The following is a 14,244-nucleotide window of genomic DNA, read 5'->3' on the forward strand; positions in this document are numbered from 1 at the left end:
GTTTCCCTAATTCCATTCCTGGTCAACTGTGACTCAATTGGTAGCATTGTCTCTTCAGAGTCATAATGTTCTGGGTTCAAATTCCAACACCAAGACCGGAGTGCCAAAACCCTGAGTGGCACTCCTTTCAGTGCTGAGTGAGTACTGCTACCTCTTTCATAGAAGATGTTAAAGTGAGGCCCCATCTGCTGGTTCAGGTGGATGTGAAAGATACCACGCCACTATTTCAAACAGCAAGAGAGTTCTCCCTGGATGTCAGTGAACATCTTTCCCTCAAACAAAATCATGAAGGTCATTATTAGATTGCCATGTGTGGGCGTTTGCTGTGCGCAAATTGGTTGTCACGTTTCAAGCATTAAAAATACAATTACACTTCAAGGATAGTTCATTTGAGACATCCAGTGGTCACGAAAGGCACTATTTAAATGCAAGTCTTTCATTCTATGTAAGTATGATCCAATCCTGTCCCACATCAACATGGCTAGTCCTATTACATCACAGCGAGAGGAATTGACAATGAATAATGCTTTACCCGGAGATATCAAAGGAGAGGAGAACATGCGAAAAAGTGACTGCTCAACAACCTCACTGACAGCTCTGAATGCGCTTACTTTGACAGATTACTTGGTTTACAGAGGAGTCATTTTCTGGTTAAATCTGACCTATGTCAAGAGGCAGTTAAACATTCAATGACAACTATCTGAACAAAGCTTTTTCCATTTAGCAAGTACATAATTTGATTCGCCACTCTGAAACATCTCAAAAGCTCTCTTCAAAACACAATTTACCACACTCTAACGGTATCACAAGCTTCTGGACAGAGACTAGAAATTCATCAAAGGTTCAGCTTTATCAATGGCCTAACAGCCGTTAGTGCAGACCTGATATATAATGGAGCTGTGAAGATGTATAATCCATATATTCAACATTGATGTTCAACTCCACGACTAATTCAAACTAGCTCTGCATTGATATTGGTATAGAATTTTCCGTAGGGTCCTTGAACATATATCGGTTTTCCATGTTGCTCATCACACATCATTTTCCTTTTGGCCTGTCGTGTTGCCATTACTGATGCAGCAAATTTGGGCTTCAAATGAAATACAATCTGCACTCACCTCCTCGCTGCCCTGATGTCCAATGGCCTGTTCCCGTCACAGGTGTTAAAAAAAAACAAAAAATAAATAAATATTAGTATCTTTCTTCTCGCTGGGTTTTTGATTTTTGTTTTGGAGAGAATGAAACTGATCTCCTTTTGGCTAATTTCAATCATTGTGACTTCATTCAAATAGAATAATTCCACCTGAACACAAAGTCTTAAGCAGCTTTTCAAACAGCAGCTTATTCTGTGAAACAGTAATATGGCACTTCAGTCTTTAAATTATTTTAGATTTAATCAAAATCACCTCCCTACTTCTATGTCATTAACTTCAAGTCGTTAAAAGCTATTCTTCCAATAAACAAATTTATGTCGGTCTTCATGCTGTCACCTTTGTTTTATGCATTCACGGAAGGAGGGTGTCACTGGCTAGTTCATTTATTGTTCATCCCCAAGAAGGGCAGTTAAGAGTCAACCGCATTGTTCTGACTCTCAAGCGGTCTAAAGAACTCTTCACTAAAGGGCATTAGTGAGCCAGATAGATTTTCTTTTCCCCCCCAACAATTGATCCATGGTGGAAGATGTGGTGGATGTGGTGGATGCTGGGACAGTGAGTAAGGAGGACTTAGACAGATTTTTAATTGGTAATGGGTTGAAGGGATATGGGGACAAGGCAGGAAAATGGGGGTGAGGAGCATATAAGAATGGTGGAGCAGACTTGATGGGCCAAATGGGCTAATTATGCTCCAATAGCTTATGAACTTATGAACTATGGTCATCATCAGGCTCTTAATTCCATATTTTTATTTAATTCATATTCCACCATCTCCCACAGCGGGATTCAAATCCGGGTCCCCAGAACATTACCTGGATTGCTGGATTAACTGTCCAGCGATAATGCTGCTAGGCCATCACCTTCCCTAGACTTGACTATTCTATGCCACCACACTCCAGCTGGTCTCTGACATTCTACCTGCCTTAAACCTGAGGGCACCAGGCTTAACATAAATTAAGTCACTCCAAGTCCCATTGCACTACTGTCCTGCGCTTGCTGACCCACACTGATACCCTGTGAGGGTTGGATAGTCTGGTTGGCTAGTTTGCTGGATTGTAACACACAGAGTGAATGGGGCTGGTTAACGTGTTGGAAGAGCTGTGCAACTCATAGATGCCTTTGCCCTGCCCCACGGAGTTCCATGCAGCTAATTATTGCTCTGTGATGAAGAGAGAGAGACAAAGAGAAAGAGAGAGAGAGAGAGAGAGAGAGAGAGAGAAAGCCAAAGCCCTTTGGAATTATGCCCAATTGTACTGAATTGACATTATGTGGAGGTGCCAATGTTGGACTGGGGTGGACTAAATCAAAAATCATACAACACTGGGTTATAGTCTAACAGGTTTATTTGGAAGTTCTAGCTTTCAGACCACAGCGCTCTGAAAACTAATACTTCCGAATAAACCTGTTGGACTATAATCTGGTGATGTGTGATTTTTAACTGAATCGACATTGGCTCTGGTCAAGCAACATCTTGACTGTAAAATTCCCATCTTTGTTTCCAAATCACTCCGTGGTGGTGACCCTATGTGGAGACTGGAATTCCTTTAATGCAGAGATGTGGGGCAAGGACAATGAGGCAGGAAGACAATTCGAGTGGATGGTGCTGTCACATTCAAAAGGAAGTTGGATAGATACTTGACAGGAAGCTGAGGATGATGAGAGGGACCTGCCTATAAACAAACAGGCAGATTGGGGACCTTCAAGCCTGAACCATCAATTTACAAGATCATGGCTTTTAACAACAATCCAAAGATGTGCAGGTTAGGTGAGTTGGTCATACTAAATTGCCCACAGTGTCCAGGGATGTATAGGTTAGGTACATTAGTCAGGGGTAAATGCAGAGTAATAGGGTATGGGAATGGGCCTGGGTGGGTTACTCTTCGGAGGGTCGGTGTGGATTTGTTTGGCCGAATGGCCTGATTCTACATGGTAGGGATTCTAAAAAAAAAATGAGTGACAGTAGTATTTGGGATGTTTAGCCACATTGGAAAGCTCTGTTCTGGTTTTGCCTATTGTTATGTTCCAATTATCGGTCTGTAGTCATTGTTAGGCTGAAACAAAGATATCTGATTGTGTGATTTACTGCAAACGTCATGTTTATATATTCCCGTTTGAAGTCTCAGGGCCACAATGTTCTAAAATCTCTATCTCAATTCTTCTATTTTTACAACAGCCTCCATGAGATTAGTCTAAAAATGTCTTTGCAAAATGTTTCTCAACAGCAGTGTAACAGCGTGCAGAATTACTTCCTGATCTCGCACTTCCACCTGTCACTGCACTGGTCAGCTGCAGTACTATACTTTAAGAGCAGTGCCTTCAGTGCAAAATTCTCAAATGGAGGAGCTCAATCTTCCACAGATTTCTTAACTCAGGAAGTTTTAGAGTGAGGGCATTGTGTGTGTTCTCAGGGTTCATCTCATGCTAAAATCCAGTTGATCTTGCGTTCAGCTTTAATTTACAGCTACTTTCAAAGTCAGTGATAAAGACGTGGCAGCTGCACAGCAGAGATACCACAGAATCTCAACAGTGCAGATAGAGGCCATTTGGCCCATCAGGTCTGCACCAACCCTCGGAAGAGCACCAGCCCCCACCCTATCCCCATATTTACCATTGCTAATCCACCTAACCTGCACCTCTTTGGACTGTGGGAGAAAACCAGATGAAACCAATGCAGACATGGGGAGAACGTGCAAAACTCCACACAGATAGTCGCTCGAGGCTGGAATTGAATCGAGGACCCTGGTGCTGTGAGGTAGCCACTGAGCCACCATGCCACCTCAAGGCAAGGTACTGATCTTACCAACAAAAGGCAAGAGAGCCAAAGGACAGTGTTACCTGCCTGGTGCTAGAGCAAAGGTCATCTCCTTAGAGCTGAAGAGAGGTTGGGAGGGAAAGAATCCAATTGTTGCACTCACCTCTTAGAACGAGGAATTCTGATGGACAGTTAGGGGCTAAATTAGAAAGACCAACCACAAAAGTTAGAATCTGGAACCACAAGCAAATTGGCAAGAAGTGACTAAGAGAGTTGAATGTGTTGTTCAAAAATTGGTGTGGACTTTGAAATAAATATGTTTCAATTCATGGGGCACTCGCAGCAATACTGGGGCATAAGGCAACTGCTCCATTAGTGTGTGTCCTACTGAAATCAAAACCATAGCAAATCACACAACTTTAGCTGTAGAGAATACTTTTAACCGAAATGGGAGGGAGGGGGGGTCAGGATTCACAAAGTTAAGGAGAAAGGACAATGTGGGTTATAATAATTAGAATTTGACAGGAAGGGAAAGACTGCACAAACATAAGAGTGCACCAGGAAATAGGGTCAGAGTAAGAAAAATGGTAAAAGGACAAAACGAACAGCTTTTTATCTGAATGCATGTCACGTTCAATTGATGGCACAAATAGAAACTCATGGATATGATATCAGTCAATAGAGAGTCGTGGTTGCAGAATTAGAATTAGTTTTATTGTCACATATACTCACATGAGTACAGTGAAAAGGTTACAAGTCACCACTTACAGCACCATCTTGGGTACCAAGATACCTAGGTACACATCCATAAAAAACAAATTCTTAGGAAAAAAGATTATAAAAATAAAGAAATAAGAAGTCCAGCAATGAATTAGAAAAATAGAGAAATAAGAGAGTTTGGAGTAACAGTTCTTCTACCCAAGACTGTGTTGGGCTTTACCTTGTAGCCTGGGGTTCGAGAACGTGCTGAGGCCAACAGTTCAAGCCCACGCTAAGGCTGGGATTCTGAGTCCATGCCGAGGCCAGGAATTCGAGTCAAGTCCACACTGAGGCTGGAGAGTTTGAGTCCCACAGTGAGAACAGAGGTCTGAGTCCACGCTGAGGCCTGGAGTTCAAGTCTGCACTGAGGCCAGGAGTTTGAGTCGACACTCAGACTGGGAGTTCAAGTCCATGCTGAGGCAGGAGTCCGAGTCCACACTGAGGCCAGGAGTTCGAGTCCACACTGAGGCCGGAAGTTCGAGTCCACACTGAGGCCTGGAATTCAAGTCCGCGCTGAGGCCGGGAGCGAGAGTCCATGCTGAGGTCAGGAGTCCGAGACCACACTGAAGCCGGGAGTCCAAGACCACACTGAGGCGGGAGTCCGAGTCCCAACTGAGGTCAGGAGTTTGAGTCCCGCACTGAGGCCGGGAGACCGAGACCTCGCTGAGGCCGGGAGTCCAAGTTCCATACTGAGGCCGGGAGTCCAAGTCCCATACTGAGCTGGGGGCTTGAGTCCACACTGAGGCTGGGAGTCTGCAGTGACTTTCACACCACATATCACCAATGGGTGAGGACAGGGTGGTTAAAAGAAAAACAGAACGCGAGAAGGGAGAGAAAAAAAGAAGAGGAGCAGATGAGCATCGGCTCAGGAGTCCTTCTCCGTCACCACCTTGGAGAAAAGAAGAGTCAGCTTCTATCTGACATTTCAAAAGGACAAGATAAAGCAAGAGTGGTGGGAAGCTCTGTTAATAAAGGATGATATGTGTGGTGTACTGTAGTGGGAAATGATCTCGGTTTGAAAGATTTAAAATTTAGAATCAGTTTGGATGGAGATAAGAAATGACCAGGAGAAGGAGGTCACAAACAGTTACAGCATATTGGTCTCCTAAAGGTAGCTACACTACAGGACAGAGTCTAAACCAAGAGAATATGGAGGCTTGTGGGAACTGCAGTAGTTGTGGACAATTTTGATATTTATAAAGATCCGCCAAATCAAATTTGGCAAAGATTATTTTAAGAATGAGTCTATAGAGTGTGGCTCAGTTCCTTAGAGAATTAAGTTCTGGAAATAACCAGAGTTGGTAATGTATGAGGAGACGTTTATTTGGCAATCATGGATCCCATGTGAGTTAACCTTCTGGATAGCGTACCAAGAGGATCTTTTAAGGACACAATTGCAGGACATTTTAAAAATCATGCTTTCAATCAATATAGTGCTATGGAAGGGAATAGTATGCTTGGCAGGTTTATTAGAATTCACTGAGGGGTAAGGAGCTGGGTGGGTAAGGGGGAACCAGTAGATGCAGTGTATTTGGTATCCAAAAGACATTTGATAAAGTGTCACCTAAAAAAGTTGCCACAAAGCTGGGCACTAACAGTACTGAGGTGATTTATCAGCAGTAGCTATCTAACCCGAACCAGTGGGAGGACAAATAGATCATTTTCAGGTTGGCAATTTCTAACTAACAAGGTCTCACAGCGATCAGTACCGGACCCGCAACTATTTGTTTAAGAGGCAGAATGTATTGAAGCCAGATCCTTTACATTTATAAGATCTGAGGGGTAACCTTATAGAGCTTTATAAAATCATAAGGAGGCATGGACAGGGTAAATAGACAAGGTCTTTTCCCTGAGGTGGGGGAGTCCAAAACTAGAGGTCATAGATTTAAGGTTGAGAGGGGAAAGATATAAAAGGGATATAAGGGGCAATGTTTTCATGGAGAGGGTGGTGCACATATGGAATGAGCTGCCAGAGGAAGTGGTGGAGGCTGGTACAATTACAACATTTAAATGGCATCTGAATGGGTTCATGAATAGGAAGGGTTTACAGAGATATGGGGAGAAAGTGAGGACTGCAGATGCTGGCAATCAGCGCTGAAAATGTGCTGCTGGAAAAGCGCAGCAGGTCAGGCAGCATCCAGGGAACAGAAGAATCGACGTTTCCTGAAGAAGGGCTTATGCCCGAAACGTTGATTCTCCTGTTCCCTGGATGCTGCCTGACCTTACAGAGATATGGGCCAAGTGTTGGCAAATGGGACTAGATCAAGTTGGGATATCTGGTCGGCATGGACGAGTTGGACTGAAGGGTCTGTTTCCATGCTGTACATCTCTATGACTCTATAACAGCATGTTGTGAGGAAGGCACAATCAGTTAGAGGAACAGAATTGGTTGAAAAGTCAGAGGGCACTCATTGAAGGAACTGGCAAAAGAACAAAGAGTGACACCAGGTTAAAAATAAGCTCCTTTGGCTTTGATTGGTTAGAATGTGGAATCCACTGCCGGAGAGTGCAATGAAGGCAAATTTAACCGAAACTTTAACTGAGGGGGATTGGACAAGCACCTAAAGAAAAGGAATTTTCAGAGAAAGTGGGGGGGGGTTGCACCAGCTGAGCTGTTTTTGCTGAGAGCCAGCACCAATACGATGGGCTGAATGACTTCCTTCTGTGCTGTATTCTGGCTTGACTTCATGTACTGCATGATGAGTGCAGTTATTACGTGGGGGGATATATAATTGACAGTGAGCTTTTACTTCAATCCAGTGTCAGGTCAAACCCAAGCTCCAGACTTAGCCTGCAGTTGTCAGTATGAAGAAAAATTGCTTCATCCCAAAACATAATGCAAAGACAGGGAGAGTGAGGAACATCACAGGGGCAGTCTCAAGAACTTTAATTGATGTGCAGTAAGAGCAACAATAGAGAGTGAGTGCCAGCAAAAAAATAAATTACAAAACATTGTTACACGACAAGAAGAATGGCAGAAAATCAGAGACACAGAATTATAGAGTCATGGAGATGTACAGCACAGAAACAGACCGTTTGGTCCAACTCGTCCAAGCTAACCAGATATCCAAAATTAATCTGGTCCTATTTGCCAGCACTTGGCCCATATTCCTCTAAACCCTTCCTATTCATACATCCATCCAGATGCCGTTTAAATGTTGTCACTGCACCAGCCTCCACCACTTCCTGTCAGCTTGCTCCAGACACGCACCACCCTCTGTGTGAAAAGTTGCCCCTCATGTCCATTTTAAATCCTTCCCCTCTCACCTTAAACCTATACCCTCTAGTTTTGGACTCCCCAGTCTGGGGAAAAGACCTGCTACTCACCCTATCCATATCCCTCATGATGTTATAAACCTCGAGAAGGTCACCCCAGAGCTCTGACACTTCAGGGAATAAAACCAGCTTCTCACTATAACTCAAAATCTTCAACCCTACCAACATCCTTATATATCTTTTCTGAACCCTTTCAGGTTTAACAACATTGTTCCTACAGTAGAGAGACCAGAACCGAACGCTGTATTCTAAAAGCAGCCTAGCCAATATCCTCTGCAGCCACAGCAGGACATCCCAACTCCTATACTCAATGCACTGACCAATGAAGGCAAATGTACCAAATGCCTTCTTCAGCACCCTGTCTATCTGTGACTGCACTTTCAAGGAACTATGCACCTGCACCACTAGGTCTCTGTTTGGCAACACTCCCTGGGGCCCTACCATTAACTGAGCAAGTCCTGTCCTAGTTTGCCTTACCAAAATGCAACACCTTACATTTATTGGAATTAAACTCCATCTGCCTATCGGCTCATCTGATCAAGATCATGTTGTACTCTGAGGTAACCTTCTTCACTGTCCACTGCACCACCACAAAAGTACTGATCCTACCTTTTATATTCACATCCAAATCATTTATTGCACGAACTGACTGGTGGGGTTTTAGTTTGTCCAGATGAAAGGCAATTCTCAATTGTTCTTCCTTGGTAAACTTAGATAGTCAGCTTATTATTACAGGGGATGTATGGCAGGTCACCTCAGTCTTGTCTAATGGGTACCCTGTGGCATGTGAGAATGCCAATGTCCTGGGAAAACGCACACCCAAGGAATGTTCGCAATGGGAAGAGACTGAGACCCAGCTACAGAACTTGTTCAGATGGTCACGACAGGTCAATGGCTAGCCCATATCAGGAGCTGCTCAGCTTAAAGATGTGTACATGGACAGGGACTGGGTGACTGCCAGGCAGGTAAGGAATGCCAGGCAGGTAAGGAAGGCCAGGCAGGTAAGGAAGGCAAGGCAGGTAAGGAAGGCCAGGCAAAAAGGGGGGGCGGGGGGCAGGGAGATAAGGAAGGCCAGGCAGGTTAGGAAGGCCAGGCAGGTAAGGGGAGGCCAGGCAGGTAAGGGGGGGCCAGGCAGGTAAGGAAGGCCAGGGAGGTAAGGGGGGCCAGGCAGGTAAGGGGGGGCCAGGCAGGTAAGGAAGGCCAGGCAGGTGAGGGGAGGCCAGACAGGTAAGGGGAGGCCAGGCAGATAAGGGGGTCAGGCAGGTAAGGAAGGTCAGGCAGAAAGGGGGGGGGGCAGGCAGGTAAGGAAGGCCAGGCAGGTAAGGGGGCAGGCAGGCAGGTAAGGGGGGTGGGTTAGGCATATAAGGGGGGGGTGTCAGGCAGGTAAGGGAGGGTCAGGCAGGTAAGGCGGACCGGGCAGGTAAGGGGAGCCAGGGAGGTAAGGAAGATCAGGCAGATAAAGGGGGGGGAGGGAGAGGCAGGTAAGGAAGGTAAGGCAGGTATTGCGGAAATCCTTGGAGCAATCCCTGCTCACTAACCGGTGTTCATCTTGGAATATTGGGAACCTCAATGGCTCCCCGAGGCACACAGCGTAATCCAAAGGTTGTAGTACAAGCACAGACAGTGGGAAAGGAGAAAGTGAGAGGGAATTTAACTGAGAGTGAAACAGGAATTTCTGCAGCTTTGGTAGTAGGATGGCACCTGACCTCTCAGGTGCCAGGGTCCAGAAATGTGTGGGTGGGAAGGCAGAATTTAAGGGAAAAGTTCATAGGTTATACTCCATGTTGCTTCCGAAAGAATAATGAGAGACTTTTGAGAGCCAGGAAATAAATTATTACCTGAAATCTGAAAAGGTAGCCATCTTACTCCCTGTGTCACATGCAGGTGAGCACAGAGATCAACAGGTAGTACACAGGGCAGAGAACAGTACAGTAAATCAACAGGCCCTTTGGCAAATCATGTCTGTGCTGGCTATGGTATGGAATGAGGATTTCAGATTCCTGCAACACAGAGATTTATTTTGAATTTAAAGTAATTGGCAGGAGAAATAGAAAGGAGTTCTGCAGACAGAAATCGGGGTTTGGAACTCACTTCCTGAAATAAACTCACTATTTCGTTAAAGCAAGGAAACCTTGTTAGTTTGGCGCCTTTTAAAACATAGATACACCCAGATTGGGGTAAAGGTATCTGATATAACTCCACACAGGCCGATATCCGTCACCAAGTCACCCTTTATTTATACTGATCCAGCTCCCTCAGGGTGAGCAGAACCTCTGACCCTCCTGTTTATTTATTTATTTTTTTCTTCTCCTTCACATCGAAGGGCACTGTGACTCCTGGTTATTTTTTTTAATTTAACCCCCACACTACCGCCTAACTGCGGTAGTGCTTATTTTTCCCCCAGCACCCATGGTGTGTGTGTGCAGGTGTGATACTCCTGTTTATACCTGTCAGCCAGGACTCCCTGATTGGACCAGGTTAACAGCCCCAATCAGGGAACCCATATTCTATGAGGTCCACCTGGCTGACCTTACTACCACCCCGACAGTAACCATGAGGGAAGGGATCCTTTTGAAGTTAACTGTGATGTGTGGAGCGGGTGGCTGTTTAGCCCTCTTCACCCATAAGCCTCACCTTTTGGGAAAGGAGGGGTTGTTCCATAGGATGTTTGGGACCCTTACCCTGGGATAGGTTGTGATGAACATTAACATTCAAAAGAGAACTGGATGCAAAGGAAAAGGCTGGAGTGCGCGATTAGTTTTAATGAATAGCTTTTTCGCAAAGCCAGCACAACGCACCATCATTCTGTGCTATGTCAGTGTAATCATAAGCAAAGGGCTGTATTGAGAGCCAGCCAACTCTCTGTTAAGTTTTCCAGAATCTGCCCATGTTTTACATATGCAAACTACCTCATCAACGTATTTGTCTTCCGTATGTAACCTTCAAACTAGCTAATGCTGCAATTTATATAAATTGCATAATTACTTCCAATAACAGGATCGAAATCTGGACACACAAAACCCATTATTAGCACAATTACCATGATTTAAAAGCTATTTTGTACTGTACTAGAAACTGAACTAGAAACAATTAAATAAAAGGAAAAACAGTGCAGAAAATGGATCAAAACAAACAGCTTGGAACAACTGTAAAAGAAAACACCAACTCAGGTTTAGGGAACCTTCATCGGAATTGAAAGACTTGTGAGTCTTTTGTTAGTTCAGGACAGAATTGGGAACAGCACAAGTAGCAGCTATCGCAAATACAGGGTGGAAATTGATGGGTTGGCAATTATCAAATGTTATCAAAGATCATTTTGATGAAAAGAATGGAATGGCATGTATAATGAGTCAATAATTAAGACAGTCAAAAAGCTCAAATCAATATTTTAAAATAATTGGTGAATGAAAAAGAAAGAACAAAAAAGAGAAAGTGAGAGTGACAAAGAGAAAGAGAAAGTGAGAGATAAAGGAAGAGTGAAAATGAAAGAGAGAGGGAAAGGAAGTGAGAGAGAAAGGGAGAGTGAAAAAAAAGGAGAGTGAAAGAAAGCAAGAGAGAAAGGGAGAGTGAAAAAGAGAGAGAAAGAAAGCGAGAGAGAAAGGAAGTAAGAGAGAAAGGGAGAGTGAAAAACGAAGGGGAGAGTGAAAGAAAGTGAGAGAGAAAGGGAGAGTGAAAAAGAAAGAGAGAGAGAAAGAAAGCGAGAGAGAGAAAGCGAAAGGGACAAAAAACAATGTGGAAGAAAAGCTGAGAAAAAAAGGTACAGAAGGAAAGATAGAGAGAGGGAGAGACAGAGAGGCAGAGGGAATGAAGAAGGGAGGGAAAGAGGAAAGGAGAGAGAGAGAGAGATACATAGACAGGGAGATAGAGAGAGGGAGGGATGGAGGAAGGAAGAATCTGCATTTAATTCTGAAATGAAAAGCCCAGCTGGAAGCTTCAAGAGAGATCAGAAAGAATGCTACACTGAGGGACAGTCACCCTCCCAGAAATCTGGCAAAGCACCTCTCCCCAACATTTCACCCTATCGTCCCACCCCTATCCTGAAAAAACTGTTTGGAGCTTCTCGAATCATTGTTCAGACCAGCAGGTTGTAGACTGCACTGGGCAAGCCTGAAACACCGAGAGTCAGCATCGTCAGGTACTCCGGAGCAACACCGCCCTGTCCTCCATTCACTGTCACTCCTGCAACACTCTCCTGGTACTCAGGCTGGTCTCTATGCCACCAGCATGCAGTCAGCGAATTCTTCAAGTGAGAATTGAGTTTGGTTAAAATAGTGCCGGATTATTAATGTGGAGAGCTCACTAGGTTAATGAAGTCAATCAGTGAGCCAGAGGGAAATCAAGATCACTATATCATAAGCTACTATCAACAAGCAACTCTGGACATGCCATCCTGTTGCATGATTTACAGAATACCTGTACAAGCATGAAGGGCACTCCATTAGTAAGCTCAAAGGTCATTTAAAATGCCTATGCATCCAAAGGGTAGTTCAGACAGGTCCTCCGACAATCTCCTAAAATGTGGACAGGACTATCAGGAGAAAAGGAGTTGAGGGACAATCTTTCAAACAGAGGGTGGGTCGTATGTCGAATGAACTGCCAGAGGAAGTGATAGATGCAGGTCATTTAAAAGATATTTCAATAGGTACACGGATAGGAAAGGTTTAGAGGGTGACGGGCCAAACATAGGCAAGTGAGACTAGTTTAGTTTGGGAAACTTGGCCAGTATGGACGAGTTGGACCAAAGGCCCTGTTCTCATGCTGTATGACTCAATGAGTCTATAACAGGAAATCCATGTTGTGTGAAGACTGGATTATGAGAGCTCAATCAAGTGTGGGTGGGAAAAACACCTAATAGACTTTTGATCCATTAACGGTCCAAAAATTAATATGTGGTGGGTTCCCAAATTACCGGTAGCAGTTAGACAATGCTAGCGCACACTTTCAGCGTCGTTCAGCATAATCCAGCTTTGCTGCCAGTCTATAAAACTAATCGGCAGTGAAGAGGCATTTCTGAGGTACATAGACTGTCTCCAGAAAGGATAATCTGCAGAAAATGTTTCTTTTGGAAATGCAGAATGTTGCAGCATTACTGAAAAGATAATGGAAGCACTGGAATCTGAACAAAAAAGAACACAAGATCAAAGGGTTGGTTAAGAAGGTGTTTGGCATGCTTGCCTTCATTGTTCAGACCTTTGAGTTTCAGAGTTGGGACGGCATATTAAGGTTGTACAGGATGTTGGTGAGGCTTCTTCTGGACTCTTCTGTCCAGTTCTGATCTCCCTGTTATAGGAAGGATATTATTAAGCTTGAGAGGGTTCGGAAAATACTTACCAGGAAGTTGCCAGGATTGGAGGGCTTGAGTTATAAGGAGAGGCTGGATAGACTGGGACTTTCTTCACTGGCGCATAGGAGATTATGCGGTGACTTTATAGAGGTCTATAAAATCGTGAAAGGTATAGATGATGTAAACGGCAGGGTGTCTTTTCCCGAGGGTAGGGGATTTCAAGACGAGGGAGCATATTTTTAAGATGAGAGGAGGGGGATTTTAAAAAGACATGACAGGAATTTTTTTAACACAGACAGTGGTTCTCGTGTGGAATAAACTTCCAGAGGAGGTGGAGGATGCAAGTACAGTTACAACTTTTAAAAGCCATTTTAGATAAGTACATGAATAAATGCTTGGAGGGATATAGACCAACCAGAGGCAGGTGAGACTGTTTTAGTTTGGGGTTATGGTCAGTATGGACTGGTCTGACCCCAAAGCGTCTGTTTCCATGCCTTATGGCTCTATGACTCTATAAACCTCAGTCTTGTCTGATGGAACCTCACCACAATCGCCTCAGTAGACTTGCTGCCATTGCCCTGTTTTTGGTTTGGGATCTAAAAGGCCATGACTGGTCTAGTGTGGTAAAAGAAAACCACAAAAGATTACATGACAGAAAGAGGCCATTCAGGCCATACTGTCTGTCCTGGTTGAATAAAGCAGCTGCCCATTCTAATCCCACTTTCGAACACCCGGTCTATTGCATGTTTCAATAATTCTGGGGCAGACCATTTATTAGTGTGATAGGAAAAGACTCTTGTCTTAAATAAAAGCAAAATACTGCAGATGATGGAAATCTGAAACAAATGTAGTGTGTGTCTGTGTCTTTGTGTGTCTGTGTGCATGTGTCTGTGTGCACGTGTCTGTGTGCACGTGTCTGTGTGCACGTGTCTGTGCGCGTGCACACTGTTGAATATTATGCCGCTACAAAAGACAAATAACAGCAATCATATGGAGTATTAAGACAACATTTATAAAGC

General features: G+C 44.2%; 1 protein-coding gene across 3 annotated transcripts in view; it reads right to left on the reverse strand.

Moving 5' to 3' along the window:
- The window catches only part of lmtkb (lemur tail kinase 1 b), a 540,811-nt gene that overhangs the window by 484,112 nt on the left and 42,455 nt on the right, over positions 1-14,244 (reverse strand). For 2 of the 3 annotated variants that reach the window (XM_043714969.2, XM_043714971.2), the window contains exon 2: positions 1,119-1,145. The exons of the other annotated variant lie outside the window; for it this stretch is intronic. In XM_043714969.2, the coding sequence (XP_043570904.2) occupies positions 1,119-1,145 (27 nt within the window). The remainder of the gene's footprint in view (positions 1-1,118; positions 1,146-14,244) is intronic. 3 annotated transcript variants of the gene reach the window in all.

Source organism: Chiloscyllium plagiosum, unplaced genomic scaffold (genome assembly GCF_037043375.1).
Source record: "Chiloscyllium plagiosum isolate Xiang-an unplaced genomic scaffold, Cpla_swu_hap1 HiC_scaffold_25, whole genome shotgun sequence".
In the NCBI taxonomy this organism is placed as follows: Eukaryota; Metazoa; Chordata; class Chondrichthyes; order Orectolobiformes; family Hemiscylliidae; genus Chiloscyllium; species Chiloscyllium plagiosum.